Below are 23,595 nucleotides of genomic sequence, written 5' to 3'. Positions count from 1 at the left end.
TGCTGTCATAGCTCAGTTCTATCGAGATTCATGAACGTCGAGGCCGAGTAAAGTAAATCAACTTTCAAATGGGAAACTCCCCTCTATGAAAGGATTTAGTGAACTCTTATGAGCGTTTACGTAAAAATGTGACGTTACAGGTTTGGAGAAAGGAGACAGACCCGGTTTTTTTAAAATTAATTTTCCTTTCTAACTGCCGACAAGGAAGAATGAGAGAAAGGGGCTTCGAATACACGCAGTTTAAAATACATGTATCGATGTACTTGCCCAAAATAGCTACAGGGCGTTGCCTGGACTACACAATGGACTACTGAACATTTTCGCGTATGACAAGAAAAGCGGTCAAAATGAGATGAAAATAAGCTCAGTTAAACGATCTTAGAATGACTCAAAATGGCCACTTGAGAACCATAGCGAAGACGACTTCGAAGAACACGTGATAACCGCCAACCATACGAGCAGCAGATTTTTATTTACCGTCGGGTAAACTGAATGAGGGACATTCTCCCCATAGGCACGATACAGGTAGAATTATTTGGATGAAAAGAGTTTCGGTGAGTAGGTGATAGGGACGGTGGCTGTTTTCATAATGCAAAAAGCTGTTTCTCACAAGTCTGACGAAGTTCATTTTGCTTTTACATTGCTTTAAAAAGTAAATCCCTGGACAGGTTCAGTTTGTGGTGCAGTGGTAAGGAGAGCATAGGTTTGGCTTAGGAGTAATGTTTCAAAGTGTTTCGTCCCTTGCGCCTTTTATTCATATACTAAGGGCAGTCCCTCTTCCCTGATTCTAACCATTATCAGCGTGGATATTGAAAAGGAAAAAGGAACAATAACAAAAACAAAAACAAACGTTGTGGGCAGAAAATGATCGCAGGGCAATTTACCGCTTTACACTTCCTTTTCCCTTTTGCTCTACAGACTATCTAATCACCACTCTGCCACGATCAGATTTCTGTTCCGAATTTGAGAACATTCGAATTTTGCGCTTAGTAAATCAGACTTTGTTCCTTTTGCGTATAAAAATCTAAATAATCTCGCACAATTTGCCTTTACGTTAGCCCCATATTATAAACGCTTATTAATTCTTTTGTTTAGTTAGTTGGAGGCGAGTCGTTTTACGGGGCTTTATGTTCCGCCTTTGTTTTTAAACATATTTGAAATATAGTTAAAAAAAAATACTTTGCAATATTTGTCAAAGGTCAGCTAAGTTGCCAGTTAGTTTTGAAATTACCGTAAAGTGCAGTTTGGAAGCGGGAAAACAGTCAAAACAAGAGTTCTCGGCTTAAATTTTCTCTTAAAAATTTCCTACGCTAGGGGAGGAATAAGATCCCGCGGTAAATTATAAAAAAATATCGACATGACGTACAAGGAAGAATTTTCTTTATTTCTCGCATTTGATTTATTGAGAGACCCATGAAGACATGGAGGAGTAAGAAAATTTATTCAAGAAAACATCTTTTGCGTAAAGTTACCATTTACATGATTTGAATATCAATTTTCTCTCAGAGCACATCGGCTATGACAGGTAGCTCACATTCGTTTAAAATGGCGTAAAGATCTCCCACAGTTATCTGACTTCTTTGTACAACGTAGTTCAAGGTAGCTTCAACTGGATTCAAGGTGCGTTGGTCGAGGAAACGAATTTCCGTTGGGGTCAACCCCAGTTTCTCGGCAAAAATCTTCCACTCCTGTACACCTATAAAAGTAAACACGTTTCATTAATACAACTGGTTCTGGAGATAATACATGTACCTTCATCATTCATTGTTCCGTAAATTTTGCAAATTTTCTCTTGACTACAATAAATACTACAACAAAAGTTAAAAAAACTGGTTTATACTTGCAACTAAACTTCTTTGCTTAGAAATCTATTTTCATCGAGGAAGGCGGGCTTTTTGTCAAAGATAAAATTTAATCTTAGAAACAACGCAAAGCCAAGTGACTACATTAGAAACTCTTTTTGTATAATCTGGGAGAATTCAAAATAGTTAGCTGGAATTTGTTCTCAACAACAACTTGAGGAACTCTATCTTTCTTTCCGGTTTCTCAAAACCTCCTGCATGCTCAATATATATATGGAAGGTTGAACTGATCTGCTCTCGGACTGACGTATTGTAATGTTTATAGCCTTACCGCTTAGGGCAATGGTGAGCTCTCTTCGCTCACTGAACGGCATTTTTCCAACTTGAAGGCTCTCACGCAACAAAGGAGCTAACGAAAAGAAATAAAATTCAAAAGGTTCGGAAGGTTAGGTTCAAGGAAAAATGCATAACAAATGCATAACATTCAAAAGGTTCGGAATGTTAGGTTCAAGGACAAATGCATAACATTCAAAAGGTTCGGAAGGTTAGGTTCAAGGACAAATGCATAACAAATGCATAACATTCAAAAGGTTCGGAAGGTTAGGTTCAAGGATAAATGCTCTGAACCAAAACAAGATTCGGCTAACTCGGCTTATTGGAAGAAGTCCGAGACATACCAAACATTTTGATAAAATTACGGTTTGCGTCACCATACGCTCTTTGGTAGATAGTCTTTAGTTGCGAACTTTGAGTGTCCCGAACATTTCGTGCACTACGTTTATCAAAATCTGACCATAGGACGAATTCGTGATAAACATAAAACCATTTGCTTGGCAGGCAAAGCCAACCAAACTGTTAAAATTTTGATACATTACGCGGGATACCCCAATAACTGCTGTGACTACAAAATATGACCAGGGAGGACTACGTTTGTATTTCACTTGGATGGGTATTTATTTCTTTTACTCGACTGAATAAATTTGATCTCTTGGTGCATTTGAGTTCTTACAGTAGCTGGGAAGCTTTAAAAGCGATCTTACCCGTAGTTCCTGATGGCACAATACTTCTCAACTCTTTAATCACATCATAACGGCCTTTGATGTTAGCCTTTCTGGCCACGTAACGAATCAGCTTCTTTACATCAGGATCGGAATCTCGCAAAGCGGCTCGGTCCAGGTTGAGTTTGTCTTCCAGTTGCCGTACAACATCTTCGCAGCCATTCGAACGTGACCAAAGGGAGTCGTCTAGAACCTCAGCAGGAATAGAAAGGTCTTCATCTTCATTTCCTAAAAATCATAAGTTTATGACAACATAAATACTGATACATGTTAAAACTCTCTAACCAGGTTCTTGACACTTTGGAATTGAATATTTTGAGAACTGTGCAACTGTGTGAAGGTGAGATGATTGATTTGTCTTGAGTGAATACAAAAGAGTACTTTAAGCAAATAGATCATTGAATGACTGTTTGCACTTTCTCTTACCCAGTACAGCAGATGATTTTGAAATATTGTTTAAAACAAGGAGGCAGAGCGAATTAAGAGATAACAATAGAAAAACAATGTCGAGATATTGCTTCAATTGCAGACGAGATACTGCTTCAATTGTCATAAATGTGCAAATCTAGGCAGGAGGCTCACCTTTATCTATAGATAAATGTTTATCACTGTAGTTACCGTATGACACCTATGATTTAAAAAAACGAGATGATTGAAATATTATCGCACATTTCAGGATCTATAAATTACAAAACTGTGGTTCATAGACGGCCGAAAATTCACGATATAATGCTTTGTCTTTGCCACACCGCGTTTTATTAATTTTTTGTCCTTAGCATAAAAACAGGTTCTGAGAATGGTTTGAACATGTCCGTTACGCTCTTTAAAATCTTCCGAAATTCTGCAACAATCAGATAGGCTCCACATGGCCTTTTGAATTTCTTCTTCTCTAAGATTGACAACCATGTTTCTACAGTCCCTGATTCAAGATTTTTAATACTCAGCAAAATTACATTATTTGACCTGCAATAGTTGAGTAATTTTTTTGCTGCAGGCTCGTAATGATAATTACCCGATCATCTTGAGATGGAAACCAAGGAGCCCAGCGCTCAGGGTTGAATCCGCTATTATGCGCACTAACCGACTTGTTGCAAAAGACTTCCTCCTTAGAACTAAACAAATCAGACTGGGACCAAAAGTGGAGGCATTCCTCTTCTTTGCAATCTAGATTTTGATGCTTATCACAATAGTCGATGGCACTTTGTTCACGGCAAACTGGGCAGATGATTCCCATTGTGTATCTCATACTATTCAACCAGCAGAACTGATTGCGCATACACTCCAGAATCAAACCTAACTGTCTACAGATGACACGGACGTACGTTAAATCGTGTTCGTTATAGCAGATATCCATCGACTTCTGGGACCCTAAAGCATGAACTAACCCATCTTCTACACTCCCTCGATGATAGACAACCTCAATGTAACACGAGTGACAAAGAAGAATTACAGAGCTTCCATCATCTTGTGAAAGAAAAAACCTGACAAAGCTGTGGTACATCTTTGGCTTTACTGAGCTCCAGCAGATTTCTTTCCCCCAAAGCAAGAACTGTTGTATTAATCGGGGAAATAAGCCAGAAGGCACTTTACCTGATTCAAATTTGAGAAAAAGAGAAGGCATTTGTGCAGTTGACACCAACTTCATGACAGCTTCTGGTGGATGTGACTTCAACATTGATGGTACCAGGTACTGTTTGTTGCCCGAAACATCAGATGAGGGCCATGAACACAGTAAACTAAATCTCTCCATTATTGCAATTAAGCTTTCAGATGTTTCTTTGTGGATAATCAAAGGCTTCCAGACATGTTCTAAAAGCTTTTCCTCCAGAATTCCTTCCTTTTCGAGCCGACACCACAATTCTACAAATGGCTTTTCTTTCCAGTGGTAGGGTTTTACAGTTATCACCTTTTTGAAAACGTCTATCAACCACTGAGAATCCAGGACTACCATATCGTTCAGATCTGCTGTGTCATCGAAATGGATTAGGACTCTTAGGTCATGTAGAAAGTTTAGCAACGTCTTAAATTCATCTTCACTCTCGATTTGGCACTGCTCAAATGCAACGCGCTTTGCTGTAGCAAGTGAAATCCACTTCTGCCCTTCCTTTTTCATACATTGGAGTGTCTTTTCGTACTTTAGCCACTTAACAGGAATTAATTCTTTGACATGCGGCAATTCCTTAGAAACATAGTGAACATCCTGTCGTAAGCGCATGACTTCTTGACACTCAGACTCACTGCCTGACTTTGTATTATCCACACAATACACGTCAAACAAATGGGCACCGTAGGGTCTCTCTTTCAAAGTCCCATACACTTCATTCGCAAGTTCGAATGGTTCTCTGCCATCATAAGGTTCATCAGCGTGGGTGCAGACCAGATAAACAACTGGAAGTTGCACCTTAAGTACATCAGATCCAGGCTCTAGATCCCTTCCATGGCTTGTTTGATGATTGGCTAATGACACCAACGAATTCATCCAGAAATCTAGGTAATCCAAGTTAGTTTTCAGGTTGAAGCTGTCTTGGAACTTTTTGTACACTCCCTGCTTCACGAGAGGCTTAGCCTTTTCGTCTGGATTTTTGCTGAGGTCATAAACAAGAAAGTAAATCGCTCTTCTGGTGAGAAAGAGAGGATGTGTCACGTAATAAACAGATTGTCCGGCAAAATCCCACAGAATGGAGTAAATATCTTCTTCATCGTCTTTCTTCCCCTCGTCTTTAAGTAAATTTTCAATTCTTGGAGCAATTTCTTCAAAATCTGAAGCTTGTTTTGTTGTAGGATGAGGTAAATCGTCTTCGGCTTCTAGTGTATTTGGGTCAAGAACTTCTCGTACCGCCTTGACATTTGTATCAGAGCTACTTTTAGTGGATAACTGATCCTCTGTTAACTCGGTTTCCTCTGAGCAAACCGTTTCGTCACTGGGGATTGCCTCCAAGAGACCATCTGTTTCTTCAACATTATAGCCTCGTTCATCAACAATGCTTTCTCTTCCAAACTCAGAGACAGTTTGTGCCTTTCTTAATGTGTCAGCAGCCAACCGTGCAGCATTTTGCGCAAATGAAATAGCTTCTTCATCAACGTCTCCTCCTTCATTCTTTTTTCCTGTCATCCACATTTCTGTTGTCACTTGAAAATGGTAACGATCTAAATCGATGCCCACAGTGCTCTCCTCCTCTGGGTTGAAGCATACACCCTTTAACGATTTCTTCAAGCTAGTCTTTCCGGATCGGTCCTGTCCGACTAACATCAGCGGTACTCTCCTGTCTCTGATCTTTCCTTCGTCTAAAGCGCGGTAGTAGGCTTGTAAAGCTAAAGGGCCCCTTGCAAGGATTTCTGGAGGAACTAAATGATCGAAAGCAACAAAACATTATCATGTAAATAAGACAAGGAGAAAAAAATTTCGTTGATAAATACATAAACAGACAAGTTTATGAATAATTATATAAATACTCGATGAAAAACTTATACAAATAGAAACAGTACCTCTTTATAAAATGAGAGAGTGTCATTTAAATGAGACGGTATCACTCTCAGATTCAATACAGAATTTTAGGTCCCATATTTCAGACTATAGTGATTCGTGAGGAAAAGGAAGTTGCTTAACATTTTAGGCATTTATGATACTTAACAAATAATTTCCAAAAAATACAAAAAAATACTCGCCAAGAATAGTTAGCCACCTTGTAAAAAGTCTTCTTTAAAAGAAAGATGGCGTAATTACAATTAATTTTTATCACGTTATAGGTCTTAAATCACCAGACAAACTTGTTGGAATACGTTAGGTCTTGTTGGGGCTTTTTTTTCCTGGTTTTGCCATTTTAAATGAAAATTCATATGGTTGATACCTCATCAACCAAATAAAGACGAATTTAGTCAGCTCTCTTGGGAAGGTGCTCTGATAGCATTGTAAGCTTCGAACGTTTTCTTTATTAGTACCTCTGACGTTTTGATGCGAAGAAAAATCTTCACTGGGAAAATCGGGTGTTAGAAGGAGACAAATTTAGTACGGATGCTTCTTCATCCGCTTAAATACAAGGAAAGACAGCATGTGTTTTCTAACCTGTTCTTGTCGATCCGTATTCTTTCATTTCGCGCACAACGAAGCCTTGAATCTCCTTTACAAAATTAAGAAATGCAGGCAACTTTTGAACTATGATTTCCGGTTGCCAATCTGTACTCATAAGAAGTCTGTCGCATTCTTTGCTGTGTAGGTGGAGGTCAGTCTACCCATTAGAAACAAATAAAGGTAAAGTTAGGACTCGAAAGTGTCTTCTTTAGTAAAACATGCCATTTTTGGTGGTATTTGTGAGATTTACAGCAGTTAAAAATAAAATGTTACCGATTCTCTGTTTGCTTCATTTCCCGAAGAGTCAGTCCACCATGAGTTCTCCTGTGAAAGTATGGCAAAGAATTCCGGACGATTGCTGTACATTTTTCTCTTGCAGCATCGCTTATGGAGTAGATGAAATCCTTCAGGGATATCATGATCTGGAAGACGTAATCCAAAGGTATCCTCATCTGCCAAAGTTAACCGAGAAAGGTACGTAGACAAAGTGCGTCTCACTTCTATTTTTGGAACATCTCCACTTACAACTGCATAATCTGTGGCAAGATAGATATATCACAACAGTAAGTAATAAAGATTACTTTGAAAAGAACAAAACCTATAATGCAAGAATCTAAGAGTTGTTTGATGAGGCATATGATCATTTGACAGGGGGATTTGGAACGAACTTCATCCCAATGAAATTCACTGTAAGCACACCCATGTTTTTCTGTTTCGAGTTCTTTATTTCTGCACAGCTTTGTTGCGTATTTAGGTGACTAAGATTTTTATAATACTGAAAAATTATTAACCTATTAAATTGAACTGGCATTTTTTCTTATCGGGGTGCAATACTTAATCAACAGATCGATGGATGAAAGCTCTTTAGATGAATGAAGGACGTAATTGGTTAAAATCTGAATGAAAGCTTCCTTTGCTCGACGTCTGAGTAACAACCGGGTAAATGCTGCTGTTTTAATGAATAGGCATCCTAACTGAAGGAAAAAAATTGCACACTCCATGAGGTTGACGCCCCAAGAACAGGTGAAGTAATGATAAAACAATGCGCGGAAATTCTGTCCTAAGGTATTTACGGACGAGTGGGTACAACCAGAAATCAAACGAATGAGCGTAGCGAACGAGTGAGATTTCGGATAAAAATCGACGAGGGTAGGAAGATGTTATTCAGTGAATAACACAGACATACTTGGAGAACAAATAAACAAACTTCAAGTGCTCCCAATGGCAGTCCATCAGACCCACTACTTTCTGCTTTGGACACTGCCACTGAGCTTTAGGAGACTTGTTGCAAGTTATCCCGTTAAGCCGATTTTATTTTACCATGGTTACTGACTGCCTGCATACTGCGAAGATAACAAGGGTAAGTGGCTAGCTTATGTGAAATTATGACGTAAATGAAGATGGAAAATTTTTAGGCCTGATAATTTAAAAGAACGAAGATGTTATTGGGTGATAGACATAAGCATATTCAGATGAAAAAGAAACTCCGAATGCTCTCAATAAGATCCGAATTATCGACCCTCGAAATAGAAGCTCGGACACTTTATCAATTAGCAATAGGCGACTCAAGGTAAGCTACGCAGTTTAACAATGTCCTATGTGACAAACTTTTGTATATAATTTGGATATATCAACAAAATTGAAATGGTAAATTGGCCACCGTAACGATTACAAAAGCTGACGTTTCGAGCATTAGCCCTTAGTCGTTAGCCCTTTCGCTCCGACGTAGGGCTAGCGCTCGAAACGTCAGCTTTTGTAATCGTTACGGTGGCCAATTTACTATTTCAACTTTGTTGATACATCCAAATTATTTCGTTATCCCCACCGACGCAGCCCCAAACAGTTTCTTTCGAAACTATCAGCCTTTAAACTTTTGCATACTATGATATGCGATGCTTAGGCGCAGTGATGACGCAAATGAAGATGGTAAATTTTTGGCTTGGAACGAACTACGTGAAAATATGAAAAAAGATGCCATGGGTTAACAAAAAATGGTGCAGCACCATAGAAAATTTAACTTCAGTTTTCATCGACTGCGATTAACTGCACGAGAAAGGATGAATGAAGGTTGAATGAATGGACGGATCGATGATGAAGGGATGAATAAATAGATGAATGAAAGAACGAGTAAATGATAGATGAATAGATATGAATATAATGACAACTTTCACAACTGAACAAAATTCTTAGACTTACCTCTTCGCTCACGGATGGTGAACCTGCAGTCCAGGTCGCAGCCAGGAAACAGAATGTCGCTCTGCAAATATCTTCGAGATTTTAGTACCAGCCAACCACGACAGCGTGCTCGGGTCGTTTCATCTTCGAAATAAATCTCCTCCACTACATTCTTAACGTCACTAAAAGGGATTGGTATATCTTCGAGCCTTTTCTTTACGCTGCTCTTTGCCACCCACACCTTTCACATTAATAAGGGAAAAAGAGGCTCAGCGTGTAATGCGGTGTAGGTTCATGATTTCATTTTTAACCTACCCTACAATCTGGTAAAGATTAAAACGGATAGGAAAACAGAGTGAAACCGTGTTCCAGTCGGTTCTTCAGTGTGGTCCTTGACTGCCTTTTTATTTCATTAGTTATATCAGTCAGTCTGTCCAACCGTCCGTCCGTCAGTCAGCCAGTGAGTCAGTCGGTCGGTTAGTCAGTCATTGTGTCTGTTATTCTAGCAGCCGACCGAGATCAGTCGATAAGTCAGTTAGTTAGGCGGTCATTCAGTAAATTATTCAGTCATTGGGTCATTAAGTCAGCCTGTCACTTATCAGCATTATGGCATATAGAAAGATATCTAATCAGTGAGTATTTCTTGCGTGCGATGACGTCGCAAGATGACGTCTCGTAAGAGAGATTGGAATAAACGAGACCTAAGATAATTGAAGTTACAGTGACTGTTCTGTTCTTGTTCCACGAAAGTGGGGTGAATGGACTCAACGAGGTCATCAGGATACCATGGATGTTGTTCATCGTGGTTAAATGATAAATGATCGTTTGTCTCGCGATAATGAGTCAGGCTATTAAATGTATTTATCGTGAAGTTTCTACAGTATCCAAAGTTTTGGATATGGAACATGAATCTGCGCTTTTTCGTAACAAAAGGTTCGAAGCGAGAGTTTCATGCCGTTATCTACATCAGATGTAAAAACAAAACCTTGAAAAAATTCCGCTGATGACCTTGAGAAATGCGACAACTACTTGATGTCCACATTAATTTCTTCTCTTGTACTAGCGTGATTAGTGTGGAAAGTTTTCGTTCGCTCAGTCGATGCATGGGCCATCGAGGAACTAACAAGCCAAATGAAATTAAGGACAAAAAAGTTTAGTGTAAAAATATAACAGAGGATCGTAGGAGTTGTATTATTCATTACCAGCGCGTTCGTTGTCCATGTCCGAGGTAAAGAGGTAAAAGAGTGCTATAACCTACCTTACACCTAAGTTGATAAAAGCAGGGTGTCAGATATGTCAGGTCATATCTGCAGATATATTCGTCGCCTTCAGTAATCTTTGTGTAGCCAGTTCTTTTAAAGATACCATCAGTAATATCATCTCGTTCTCTGAAAGAAACTTTCCAAAATCTTTCTCCTGCATCGGGCCTTTGAAACTTTTCTGTTATCTCTTCGATTCCCCACGTTTGCTGGAGAACGTCGTCATCTATGACACAAAGAAAGACATTGAAAGTATGATTGTGCTGGAGAATGAACCACTTTGTAAGTCTTACGAGGTGTGGCAATTCAGCCAGGTCGGCGTTATCTGTGAGGAAATGCAAGCCGGAAACAAAAAGGAGAGAACACTTCGGAGAACACGAAGGAGAAATGGCTACAAGGATAACAAGGAAGTGAGGACTTAAGAGGAAAATACAACATTTAATTAAGATGGAACTTTCGTTCCAAGCTGTTCCTGGGACGTAAATTTATCAATGAAAGAGAAAATTGAATACTACCTTCATCAGGTGCTCGAATGATAGAGGTTCCTAAATGGCACCACATGTCAGCCTTCGGATTCTCAGCCGTCTCCATGTTATTTTTAATCTTTCTGAGAGACATTAAAACTTCATCCCCAAGGTCTGATTGATATACGGGGTCATTACGGTCATGGTAGGAATCCTGCCCAGATTTAAATTTGCGTTTTGAGTAAATGGTCTACCAGTTCGCGATAAAATCATGATTTTGATTTGGTGTAAGATTTTTGAGATTCATGAAAGAGGTGGAAAAAAAAGAACCTGGCATCACGATTGAGTATTGCGAATATTCACTGAGACTGAGGGGAAGAATTTAGAGCAACAATGGAAATGTAGTTTGCATAAACAGGTAGAAGTTTTAACTGTGGTAGCGTGGAATGCAAAAGGCTGAGTTTAAATCACAAAAAAGGTCAAAGTGTTCTTCCGTCCGTCTCTTGTTATAGAATGAAATATGCTCAATACGGGTTGACAAACAAATTTGCTCCCTTCGGATGTTGGACATGAAACATACCTCCCTTTCACAGAGCTCGGCTGGCTTCAGTCGATATTGGGTTTCAGTTTGAGATCCTTGCAGAGGGATACAATCCTCCTCTGCCGCCTCCTCAAGCTTGAGTTTACAGTTCATTGGAAGGTGACAACCGTCGACATAAGAGCAAACTTTATAAAGTTCGTTTTCAAAATCCATTACTCTTGCTCTAGCCTGGGGATTTCAAGGCATCATTATTAGTGGTCAGAAGTAATTAAAATGCAACCACAAAGTGGGTCTTGAATTACAGTTAGTGTTCTAAGTCACACGGTTATTCAGCTGAATAGAACTTAATTATTTGATTAAAATCAGAAATGATCAACCAAAACTTTCTTCGTACCATGTGTGAATTTCTCCTTTTGATGAAACACTCACTGTAGTACTTGCTTGATCTTTAATTAAAATATTCTCTGAGATTGAGGGGAGAATTAAGGGCAATAAACGCCTTTGATGGACATTGATAATTGGAGTTTCGAGAGACTTAAATAAATTGGAGGGCAAACATACAAACATCTTTTTGTATATAAAAAAGCAACTTAGTCGGCACACAAACTGCATCACTTTCTTGTCCACCCTGACAGCTCTAAGACATTACATTAGTATGGCTTCCATTTTACGACGAAGCAATAATAAATAAGTATTTACTCATTCTTAGCAGGTGATTTCCCTCAATATATGGACAGTTTAATTACTATAAACTCAGATATACATAATAGGAAAAGTCGATACGGAGAATGGAACCTTGTCTCCAAGAGATTTAATAGGGAAACTGAGCTAGAGTGGTAGGACGTTCTCAGTAAGTAGTGCAAAACTTTGGAATTCGTTACCAACCAGTGTTAAAGACAAAATTAAGATGTCAAATTAAGGTCTACGTAAATACCTGAATGACTACTTTTGCCATTTTAGTAAAAAAATTCGTCATTTTTAAGTGAATTAGCAATGTCTTTTGTTTTTCACTTTTTTGAGTTGTTTCCCATTTTCTCTTTTTGTATTTTTATCAGTATTACATCTTTACTATTTATGTTTGACATAATACAGCACTGTGCAAAAGTAATGCAAACGATTATCGTCGTTTATCGCACTTTGTTCTTCCGATATATCGCCAATATGTATTTATATACATACATACACACGCACACACACACACACACACACACACACACACACATTCAGACACACACACACACACAAACACAATATTACGTTAGAATGTTCCTTATCGACTATCAAAGTGCTCAATAGTTGGACTAGACGGCAGTAATTAATATTATCGGCAACGAGTTTGGTTATTTGGTCCAAGACATTTAATTGCTACTCAGAGTTTCATCCTCCATCAGATGCAATCATCAGACAACTGCCTGAAAAACGGTTACAGTCAAAGTTATTTGAAAAAACGTGTGCTGTGTAGTGCGGCGCGCGCTAATTAGGTGATGAAATTTTTAGTAGAAATTTCCTAGAGTATCTACAGGACGATGCTAATTCATTTCGGTTGTTTAGGGTTGACATTCCGGGTTTACAAAAAATAAAATATTTCTCCCACAAACACAAATTAAAATTCTTGTTGACGTTCGAGTAAGATCTTACCCGTTTTATTTTGCGCCATTTGACGTTGTACTCAATGTTCCGGTCTTTCAGGTTCCAGATATGCTTACTAAGCTCAGTTACGTTTCTATAACATTCATTACGGAATGAACAAATGTGATTTCTATATCTTTATTTAAATGGAGTGTCACAAAGTCCGATATATGTTTCCCTTGTTGTTTGCGGCCTGGTATATGCCATGGGGCACGTGTCCGGTCAGTACGGTAGTTACAGTTTTTGTTGTTTCCTTCAGCGACTGTGGATTTTCTTATTTCGGCTTTGTTGTGGCTGGAGATAATTGATTTAACGTTATTCATGCAGCTGTAGCTTAATTTAACAGTGAAACAATTTAACAGTGACGGAGAACCTGCTGTCAAAGGCGCTGGATTTCCCTTCAACGTACCGACAGATTACCAACCAAGAGCGTGAAATAATCCTCCACGCAAAGCGATCAGTACTATTCAGCGATGATTGATCTCAGATTGAGCGATTGATTGATTTGATTGTCTTTGTGACTGTAAAAATCTGAAGTTTGATTAAATTAAATAAATGAAAATTAAAAAAATATTTATATACATATATATAGGATATTTTAACATAGAAATAGGATGTTTTTAATGTAGGAGAGTCATAAGTTTATCAGTATTGTAACTATTTCTTGCTACTCTCGATAAGTAAAGTTGGATTTGATTTGATTTGAAGGATTGAAGCATTTTTATAGAAACCATAAAGTGTGAGTCTTCTTTTTTTCCGAACTTTCAACTATTTTTTAATTCTTCTTCCAGTTTTTCTTGACCATTCACCTTCTTGTTATGGTTTACTCTAGATTTAGAATTCCAGGAGATCTCAGTGTCTTCATCGATGAGGAAATGAAAACAAAAAAACAAAAAAACAAAAAAAACAAACAAACAAACAAACAAAATAACAGTTTGAGAGTTTTCGGCGGAATATTGTTTGTTACTTGTGACGCATCTAACAACTCCTTTTTGAACGAATCTTCTTTTTCATTTTCTCTGTCTATGTCAGGCCTAAATGTTCCTTTCGCCATGAGCTTGTGGTATAGGCCAGAAGTTTCATGTTTACCTGCAGTTTGAAGGAATCAACTGAATAACAGCTACCGGCCCATACAACAAACCAAAGGCCTTACGAGAGTACTGTACATTAGGACACGACGAATGGAAAGGAAAATACGATACATTTAATTAAAAGCATGTTTTCAGACCATACATATCTTTGTGAGTTATCAGATTTTGGTGGTTACCATTCATAAAAATCTAATCCTAAAATTACTCTTCAGTTTACGATAAGCGGCACCTCGTATTTCCATTCTCAAAAATTTACCACACTTGATAACTGCCACCGCTATTTTCTTTTCATCCTTTGGTGGCTGCATCTGGTGTTCATAAAGAGTATCCTAAATCACGCTCGCACAGCAGTCTCGCTTGGCGGATAATCATCAAAGAACAAATTAGTACTCACCACAGTTGTTCCAATGCTTATTTTTGCATGTCGCCGTTGTTGTTCTGTCCCACGTACTATAAATACTTCTCGTTCCCTAACAAAAAGTTTTACTCCGGTCTGGGTTTCTATCTTCCGTAAATTAGCTTTCCACTTCCCAATCACCCTGCCTTTGTATTTATCTGGAATTTTAATCAGCTCTTCATTCAGCTCCGCCTATAAAAAAGGAAATTGATGTTCAGTGAAGAATCTGTGATGTTTAAAGTAGGGATTCTGTTTCTCGGCATAAATTTGTAGTTTGCAATCATTTGGTTTTTCAAACCCTTAAGTATGAGTGTTTTCTTTTAGCTAATGGACAAATGAAGACAGTTTAGCTTCCTGTAGGTAGTTTGGCTGGGGCAGCTGCCTCTAAAAGGATACAGATATGAATTAATGTTTATCTTAACACAATACCGTATCTTGAACTGACCAGTTTTTCAGATATAAGCTGTTTGACCATCTCTATTCCCTCTTTGTTTCCAACGATAGTAAACCCTGCCTGATCTGTGTTTCCGGGATCAATTGTCGCTCCAGAAAGCTCGATCATTTCATTTATCGCAGCACGATGCTTACCAATGACAAAGCCTTTCAACTCTACTGGAACCGGCACGAATTCAACCAAAAATGCCGCCATAGTTTTTTTCCTTGGTACCAGATGAATCTGAAAAACATTTACTATTAACTCAAGCTGTTTGTCTCTAAATCATTTTGTGTTGTGCAAATGTTTCCCTTGGACTTTATCATGACATACTCGATAATCTAAAACTTTTCAATATTTTTCCTTTGAAATCTAAGACCAAACTTTTTTCATTTTAATGACACTGTTGGTTATGTGAGTTTGTAACATTACCGTCGTTTTTGTCGAAAAAATCCAAAATGAGAAAACTAACCAACCCACTAAATCAACATCCAAAATAGAGGAGCACAATAGCGGAAGAAATACTCCTATGACAGCTGTTTGAAAATGACAAAACCAAGAACAAAAACAATAAAAAAAAAAGACAAATATATAATAAAACAAAAATCAATTCAGCACGACGTACAAATATATTTCTTCTTCGTCACAAAACCGACGATTATCTAGTGGTCTACCTCCTGAGAGTGACCACTAGATAATCTAGCGGGATCGTCGAAGTGTACTTCATAAGTACCGTAAAAAAAGATCATGGATCAATTAAATTATGAAGTCCTTATGAAAGAACAGTTAAGACCGTGTCCACGAGAAGACCGGGAAAGGGGCGATAAACTTCAAATCACCGATTTGTCTCAAACTTGGCGCAAATGCTAAGTATCATGAGTTAACAAATGTGTGGAAAAAAATAGGTCAAAATGTTTAATTCTCAGGGAGATATAGGGTCTCCCTGGGAAAGCCCCCATTTCCTGCAATTTTTGCATAATCAATTAGCTAACTTTGCATTGCTGCTATGAAAAACTGAAAATACATCTGCAAATTCAATCAATTGAATTCTCTTTCATATCTACAGACTTTTAGGAAATTGAATTTTTTTAACTTTTTCATTTTATTTCGTCCCTTACCTCTCGCTTAAGTAAAGACGACTTTTTCTGGTTTTGACAAAGTCCAAAAATAAGGGTATTTTAAGGCCCAATGAGCAACTACTTATAATCATTATTCCTATATGGGCAGTGAATTGCCATCGCTGGACTTTCAAAATCAGTAACAAAATTTTTGGGCAATTTATTTCATAGCCCGTGCTGAAGGGAAAGTTACATCTACCTCCCGCTTTTTCGTCTCTCTCATCAAAATTCGTAAACCACATGTTTATCTTATCAACTTAAAATAACTTGAAATTTACAAGAAATTTTCTTTTTCCTTGTGCTGAGAGGAGACCAATATATCACCGGCTTATTTGTTTTTCGGTGAACCAGCAACTATCTCAAGCTTAACAAATAACAAGACGATCTAAGATCGTAAGTCGGGCTACAGGTAGATGTGCCGTTACAAGTGTTGACTATTCATGGTGCGCAGTGGTTCTAAAAGAAATACAAAGAGGTACTAAGGTCTTGCTTTGTGGGCGTAGGGTAAAAAATTTGTTTTCATCTCTGAGAGGCACCAATTTTACAATGACACACTGTCACAAATTGTCAGCGCAATACCCTAAAAGGTATCATAGAGGCAGCTGCTGTGGATCTTTTGAGGCTGAGCAGCCCAAGAGCTACTAAACCCGCCTGTTTTAACCCCTAAAAGGTACGATGAGCACCTCAGTCCTTTTTATTTAAGGAGTCCCCCCTTACCAGGGGTGATATGTACATAGCAATTGATGCATATGTGAAAAAAAAAAAATGAAACTGTAATCGCACTGATATGAATGCAGGGAAGTATAATTCATCGTGAAAACATTGTATACACAGCATACCTAATTAGGACTTTCTCTGATTTTCTCTTTGAATTCTTTAATGCAGACATCAATAGTTGGGATTGTCTCACTCTCATGCTGTTGTCTAACTTTGTATTTGATTTGATTTTTAGAACTTGTCTATTGCAGTCTTTTCTTTTTCGGAATGGGTTCTAAATTGTCATAACTAAATTTTTGCCTGTGTTTTTGAATGATGTGTTTGATTTGATGAAGGTCCATGTAAGATGTACAAGAAAAAAATTGCATTTCGCAGTCAACAATATCTGTTTTGTTTCTTTGTAACAATGTTAGAAATAGCTTGTACTAATGATGGTGTACCACTTAATTTTATTCCTTGTATTGCAGGTTCACAATTATCTTCATAGGTCAATAAGGAGAACATGTACTTTGCTCTGATTGTTTGTTGAGAAATACAACTAATACAGTAACTTACACGCCACAATAGAAACCCTGTATTTTTGCTGTAGTTCTTGAAAATTAAGTTTTCCAACTTGTTTTCTGTATTGTTTAAAGTACTGGATAACATCCCATACCTTTGAGCTTAAAGTTGGAGTGATATGTCAACTCCACAAATATACCACTTATTTTTATTTCTTGTTTTGCACTTGTGTATAAATCTGCCCTTTTAAGACACCTGTTGATGCCCATGTTACGATAGAATTTACTTCCTTGGTCAGCTATGCAACAAAGGCTTCTGGAAATCCAATAACTACAAGGCTTTGCTATTGAGTAACACAGTGTATAAAGCCCTACAGCAGAGCTTTGTTTATAAGAGCAGTTGTGTTCTTCTCTCAAACTCTTCACTGCAGTTATTTCATATGTACTAATCTGCACTCCTCGGAGTTCATAATTGTGACTGAAGGAGTGTATAGTCTGGAAATACTGTACTAAGCCCTGAATAGATGGCACTTCTAATAGTACACATGTACTTGAGGGGTGGCTTCTACCATATTCGACTCTTGAATGAGAATGAAATATCTTATAACTCCCATTATCAGTATGATAGATACTGACCCCAACACATTCTATTGTAAGAATAAATGGAGAGTGATTTTGCGATAAGAGTGATTCAAAAGCCCAGTCTATAGACATACTGTACTGATATCCATCAATCATTGAATCACAATTATGTAGATTACCAGTGTAGCTTTCACTACAATTAAGCTGGTAATTTTTCTCAGCAATCATTGAAAGTAATTATGTTTTGAAGAAGGTTGCGCCCCTATTACTTGTCTGCGGTATTCCCCATTGCACGTGACTGAGCTTTGAGGAGAAATACGAGGGTAAACCTATTAAGTCGGTCACCCGACTAACAAGTCAAATATTTTGGTAGCCGTAAATCTTTGTTATATTTTAAACTTTGTATACTAGAAACACAACATAACAAATGAATGTCATAGTTGACCGCTGAACAAAATTGCGAAGCAAAACAGGCGCGATCTGATCAAAGATGGCGGATTGTCCTTTTGAGTAACATCAGCTTTTAGGGCATCGAATTACCTTTTTGCCACCAACACATATCATGTAAGTCGATAAGCATCTCGCCGTAAAAGACCAATCATTTTGGTGGATCTTTCCGAGAGCTCTGTCTGCTTTTAATATTTCAACAAGACAACGAAGCAAATCGAATCTGAAACACTGTTGCCATAATGGCTTATCTAACAAATGATATGAAGCCAAAAGTTGCCACTGAGGCACCACAGAGACATGAATGTACTATCAAGTCTCTTCCTAGATTTCTTTTGTCAGAAAGTTTGACTACATGCACGCTTGATGTTCATCATCAACTGCTGCATTTCCTCAAGAATAATCCAAATATGGCTGCGAAAAAAGTTCTCAAAAATAGCTCAACTTGCGCTATTCAAATATTCTCTCCTCGTTCATGTTTACACGATACTCTCTGGGAAATTTCTTGTAAATTTCAAGTTATTTTAAGTTAATAAAACAAAGATGTGGTGTACGGAATTTTGATGATTTGTTGTTGAGTTGTTTCAAACACCATTTCCATATCAAGCTTTGATAAAAACCGATCATGTGGGTGTGATTTTACCACCGGGTAAGAAGCTTAGACCTGTTCGAAGGAAGTATAGCTTCAGAGACTTTAGAGAACTCCGTAAGATCAAATTTGAATCGATGATTCAGACGTGTGATTGGACAGCTGTTCTAAATGCCCAAGGTATTGATGGTCCTAACCAATACACTGAATGAATCTTTGCTTTCCCTTATGAATATGTGTTTTCCCGTTAGAACTGTGACTTTGTCTTCAAAAGATCCCCCTTGAATGACTCCCCTTGTCAAGTACCTGTTAAAAAAGAAGTCGAGAGCCAATGCTTCTAGGAATGTGGGGTCGCGCTGAGGCTACAGGAACTATGCCGTGGTGGCGCAGAGTGGATAATATTTCTCAAAGGAAAAACAAACCGCAGCCTGTCCTGAATGAAAGTTTTCTGCGTGGTCTGAATGAATTTTTCGCAAAAATTTGTCAAGATGATAGTTACATGGAGCCTTTGTTCCTAGAAATCGATAGAGAAAATCATCCATCGCCTCGACTTAGTGAAACCCAAGCTATGATGGCTTTGTCTAAGATCAAAAAGACAGCATCAGGACCAGACAATATACCCTACTGGGTTTGGAGAGATAATGCTTTACTCTTAGCTCTGGTGGTTACTTTTATTTGGAACTTATCTCTGTGTTCCTATACATTGCCTGAAGCATGGAAGGAGTCTAACATCAGTCCACTCCCCAAGGTGGACATGCCTTCGAACCACCAGGACTTTCGAGGTATTAACGTGACCCTTGTTATTGCCAGGTGTTTTGAGAAAACTGTTTATCACAAATTCAGTAAACACGCGTTTGTAGAAAATCCAGGCCCGAGCCAATATGCGTACCGGGAAGAATGCAACTGCACAGATGCTTTGATCAATATGCAGTATAACTGTTTGAAAGCGTTGGATGAGAGGGATTGTACATAAGTTCGACTGTTTGCTATGGATTTTGCTTAGGCATTCGACAACGTGATGCATAGTATACTTAGTGATAAACTAAAGGCCCTTAGCTTAAATCCGTACATTATCAACTGGTATCTTAGTTTTTTACGAAATCGAAAACAACGGTTAGTGTTTGGGGGTAGCAGCTATTGCTGGTATAATGTAAACAAAGGCACAACACAGGGTAGCGTCAGTGGCCCTTACTTGTTTAATCTTTTTATTAATGATCTCGATCTTGTAAACTGTCCTGGTGCTTCTCTTAGTAAATATGCCGATGATACTACGATGCAAGTTTTTGTAAATAAGGCCGGGACTGATTGTGCTAGTGGTGTAATTTTGCAATACCTTAGCTGGTCAAGTGCTAACTATATGCCTTGCAATCTTTCCAAGTGTAAAGAATTACGGATGATGCACGATCCTTCGCAGTAGATAGCGCTGTTTATGCATAAATATAGCGCTATCTACTGCGAAGGATCGTGCATCATACATATTTAATACTGCAGTTCAAAATATATGAACTTCATATATTCATTGTATCTGTAAAGAATTAGTTTTGAAGAAGAAGGGACACGTAAATCTTAGTCCTATTGGTAATATCGAGCAGGTCGAATTTCTAGCGCTACTCGGAGTGACTTTCCAAAACAATGGAAGATTTACAGAGTACATTAAACGAAAACTCTCCGAAGCGAATAAGTGCCTCTATATGTTAAGGAGCTTAAGGAAGAAAGGATATAACCAAGCGGAAATTGATTATCTGATTCAGTCTTTAGTTTTACCTAAAATTTCGTATGGTTTACCGGTGTATGCAGCCTCTGTGCCTGAACTTAATACTGTGCAGCGGTTCCTTCATAGATGTCATAAACGCAGTTTTATATCCTATGTTATCGATATATATGATTTGCTTGAGAAAACAGATAGGTCAATCTCAAAGAGGATTAGTTGCCTGCCTACTCATCCACTGTACAATTTGTTGCCCAAAGTTAAAGAATCTTCCAAACGTTTGAGAACTCAAACAAGCCTACTACCTTGTGTCAAGACAGAACGTTTCAAAGCTAGTTACATTACTAGACTGTATTTTAAATTTTCTTTCGCTTTTTAACTTTTTAATTAATAATTTAAACATGTAAATATAGGTATGTATTTTTACTTGTATATTCAATAAAGACTAGAGATTTGTCGATGATAGAGACTAAAAAGCAAGAGGTAGATGTAACTTTCACGTCAGCACGGGCTATGAAATAAATTTCCCAAAAATTTTGTTCCTGATTTTGGAAGTTCAGTGATGGCTTTCACTACCAATATAGGAATAATGATTAGAAGTAGTTGCTCATCGGAGATATTGGGCCTTAAAGTACCCTTATTTTTGGACTGTGTCAAAACCAGAAAAAGTCGTCTTTACTTAAGCGAGAGATAAGGGAAGAAATAAAATGAAAAAGTTAAAACAATTCAATTTTCTAAAAGTCTGATAGATATGAAATAGAATCCAGTTGATTGAATTTGCAGATGTATTTTCAGTTTTTCACAGCAGCAATGCAAAGTTAGCTAATTGATTATGCAAAAAATGCAGGAAATGGGGGTTTTCTCATGGGGACCCTATATCTTCCAGGAAATGAAATATTTAGACCTATTTTTTTCACACATTTGTTAACTCATGATACTTAGCATTTGTACCAAGTTTGAGCCAAATCGGTCATTTGACGTTTATCGCCCCTGCCCGGTTCTGCCCATTTTTCTAGTGGACACGCTCTTAAAACTATGATAAAACCTACCATCAGCAAGGCATATAAAAATATCTACCAAACCTCAAACAAGGAACCAAGACTAATTGTTGTCACTAAGTCCAATGATTCATTGACTGAACACAGAAAAGTAATGCTGGCACTGAGGCACCTTACTTCCCAGGGCTCACGTGCTTGTATAATTATGCAATACGTCTACCTATCACTCAGTATAAATCACGAAACTTATTAATTTACTTTTGAAAATTGTCAGTTGCTGCCTTTACATTGAACGAATCAGAGATCTTGTTTGATCTCCCATGCAATCGTACATCTCAACTTAACGAATCGAGTGAGGGTCTCAATAGATTTCGCTGCAACCTTTCGTCGAAGAATAAAGTTGCATTTGCAACTGCTATGGATGAATTATCTTCGCAATTAATTATTCCATATTCTGTGTCACGCACTCAGTAAAACTGTTCGGACATACCAACGTTACATTATCTTTAATGTTTATTTGCGACCTGTTAGGCTTTATTACTAAGTTAAACATATACATTACCATCATTTCGTTTTCCTGGCTCGCCAATAAAGTTTATTTCTGCCAGAGATCAGTTCAATACAAAGAGTAGCAGCAAGTAAGCTTTGGCGTTTTTAATATTAATTGAATTTCACAGAATTTGAAGGTGGTTAGGGAATGACATACAACAAACGAATGCGCAGAATTTTAAAAAATCGTCGCAAAGGTACTATTTGTAAACTTTCCTAATTTCACAAGGGTCACGATTTTAATCATGAAAGATGAAAGAGAACGTAATACGACTTGCTTATACTCAAAATCAAATTCTTCCGTCAAAGACGATCATAAATACACATAAACAAATTTTAATATTAATAAAACTTGACTTATTAAGATTTTCACAAACATGTGAAGATGAAGCGTTTAATAATATGAAGTAAAGTCCCTTTAATTTTCGAAAACATCGGCGACGAATCGAACATCATTAGATTCTATATCACTGGCGGAACTCTTTGATACTTAACACAAGTACTCACTTGACCGTTTCTGTAATTTACATTAAAGAAGAGATCTAAAAAATGATTAAACAAGCATGTCGAAAAGATGATCTAAATCATAGCAGGGAAAAAACAAGGAAAACACAGAGAGTTACTTTTCATTTGAAAATAAGATATTACGAAATCTATAATTGCCTTGATAGCTTTGAGTAACAATATTGTTAGCAGACGCAGGTTTTGCCAGCTGTACACATCTTAATAAATCAGTTCGATTGAACAGCGCTCTCAACTGCGAGGATCGCGCATCATACGTGAACAACGATAATTACCATAAAAGACGTACTTTCATGTCCTTCAATAATTAAAGTTTCCAATATGTTAGGAAACAGGACAAGTGATCTTACTCGCTCTAGATTGACCGAAATTCCAGCTTTCAACAATGTATACACATACGGCTCGTCGAATAATCGATCATTAATCTTGAACATAACGAACTCAAATACATTTTATGCTTACCACATCATTTCCTTAGTGTAGTAATCTTCCCCAAATAGCAACTACGCTTAAAAATCTTCAAATCGGTCCACTGCGAGTAAACTCAGAATACTTCCGGGATGGAAGTCTAATCATTGACTGCCGATACAAACTACGGCCGCAGTGCATCCTAGGAAGAAAATGTCACGCAATTCGTTCACGTTGAGTTTGGTACGCTGTCTTTGCAGCCTTATGGCTTACTATTCTTTTTCCATTTCTTGATATCAATTGGAAAGAAGATGCTCGTTACAAAGTTTAACACTGTTTTGGATAGTTTTTTGTTTTAATTTTTTTGCGCAGCAATCTTAATTGATGTTGTCAGTTTTGCACGAACACGTTTTCGTCATTTCAAAAAAATGTTGGATGACTGTTTCTATTGTCCTATCGTTCACACTACGAACCACCAAAGAAAACATCTTAAGATTTAAGTGAGCCGATGGCAAATGATTAAAGAAAATACTCTTCTA

The 23,595-nt window shown here is 37.7% G+C and overlaps 2 protein-coding genes across 3 annotated transcripts; one reads left to right on the top strand and one right to left on the bottom strand.

Annotated features, from left to right (window-relative positions):
- Positions 1-1,363: 1,363 nt before the first annotated feature.
- On the bottom strand, positions 1,364-23,258 carry LOC148716404 (uncharacterized). 2 transcript variants are annotated; one of them, XM_088746079.1, is made up of 15 exons: positions 23,111-23,258; positions 14,931-15,161; positions 14,483-14,677; positions 11,408-11,596; positions 10,879-11,041; positions 10,363-10,589; positions 9,126-9,345; positions 7,203-7,465; positions 6,924-7,086; positions 3,873-6,205; positions 3,443-3,488; positions 2,843-3,088; positions 2,134-2,211; positions 1,621-1,696; positions 1,364-1,525 (listed from the first exon to the last, which is right to left on the bottom strand). In XM_088746079.1, exons 2-15 carry the CDS (start codon positions 15,132-15,134, stop codon positions 1,492-1,494), a joined length of 4,437 nt encoding a protein of 1,478 aa, XP_088602205.1. In that variant the 5' UTR covers positions 15,135-15,161; positions 23,111-23,258; the 3' UTR covers positions 1,364-1,491. The 2 variants fall into 2 exon arrangements, with proteins under 2 accessions (XP_088602205.1, XP_088602204.1); XM_088746078.1 differs by having other exon boundaries at positions 1,364-1,696.
- On the top strand, positions 19,215-19,844 carry LOC148716405 (uncharacterized). The gene has a single exon (XM_088744583.1). The coding sequence runs from the start codon at positions 19,215-19,217 to the stop codon at positions 19,842-19,844; it is 630 nt and encodes a 209-aa protein (XP_088600709.1).
- Positions 23,259-23,595: the final 337 nt, after the last annotated feature.

Source organism: Stylophora pistillata, chromosome 14 (genome assembly GCF_964205215.1).
Source record: "Stylophora pistillata chromosome 14, jaStyPist1.2, whole genome shotgun sequence".
NCBI classification, from domain to species: domain Eukaryota; kingdom Metazoa; phylum Cnidaria; class Anthozoa; order Scleractinia; family Pocilloporidae; genus Stylophora; species Stylophora pistillata.
Note: the sequence above shows the minus strand (reverse complement) of the source record. Positions and strands in the feature narration are given on the sequence as shown.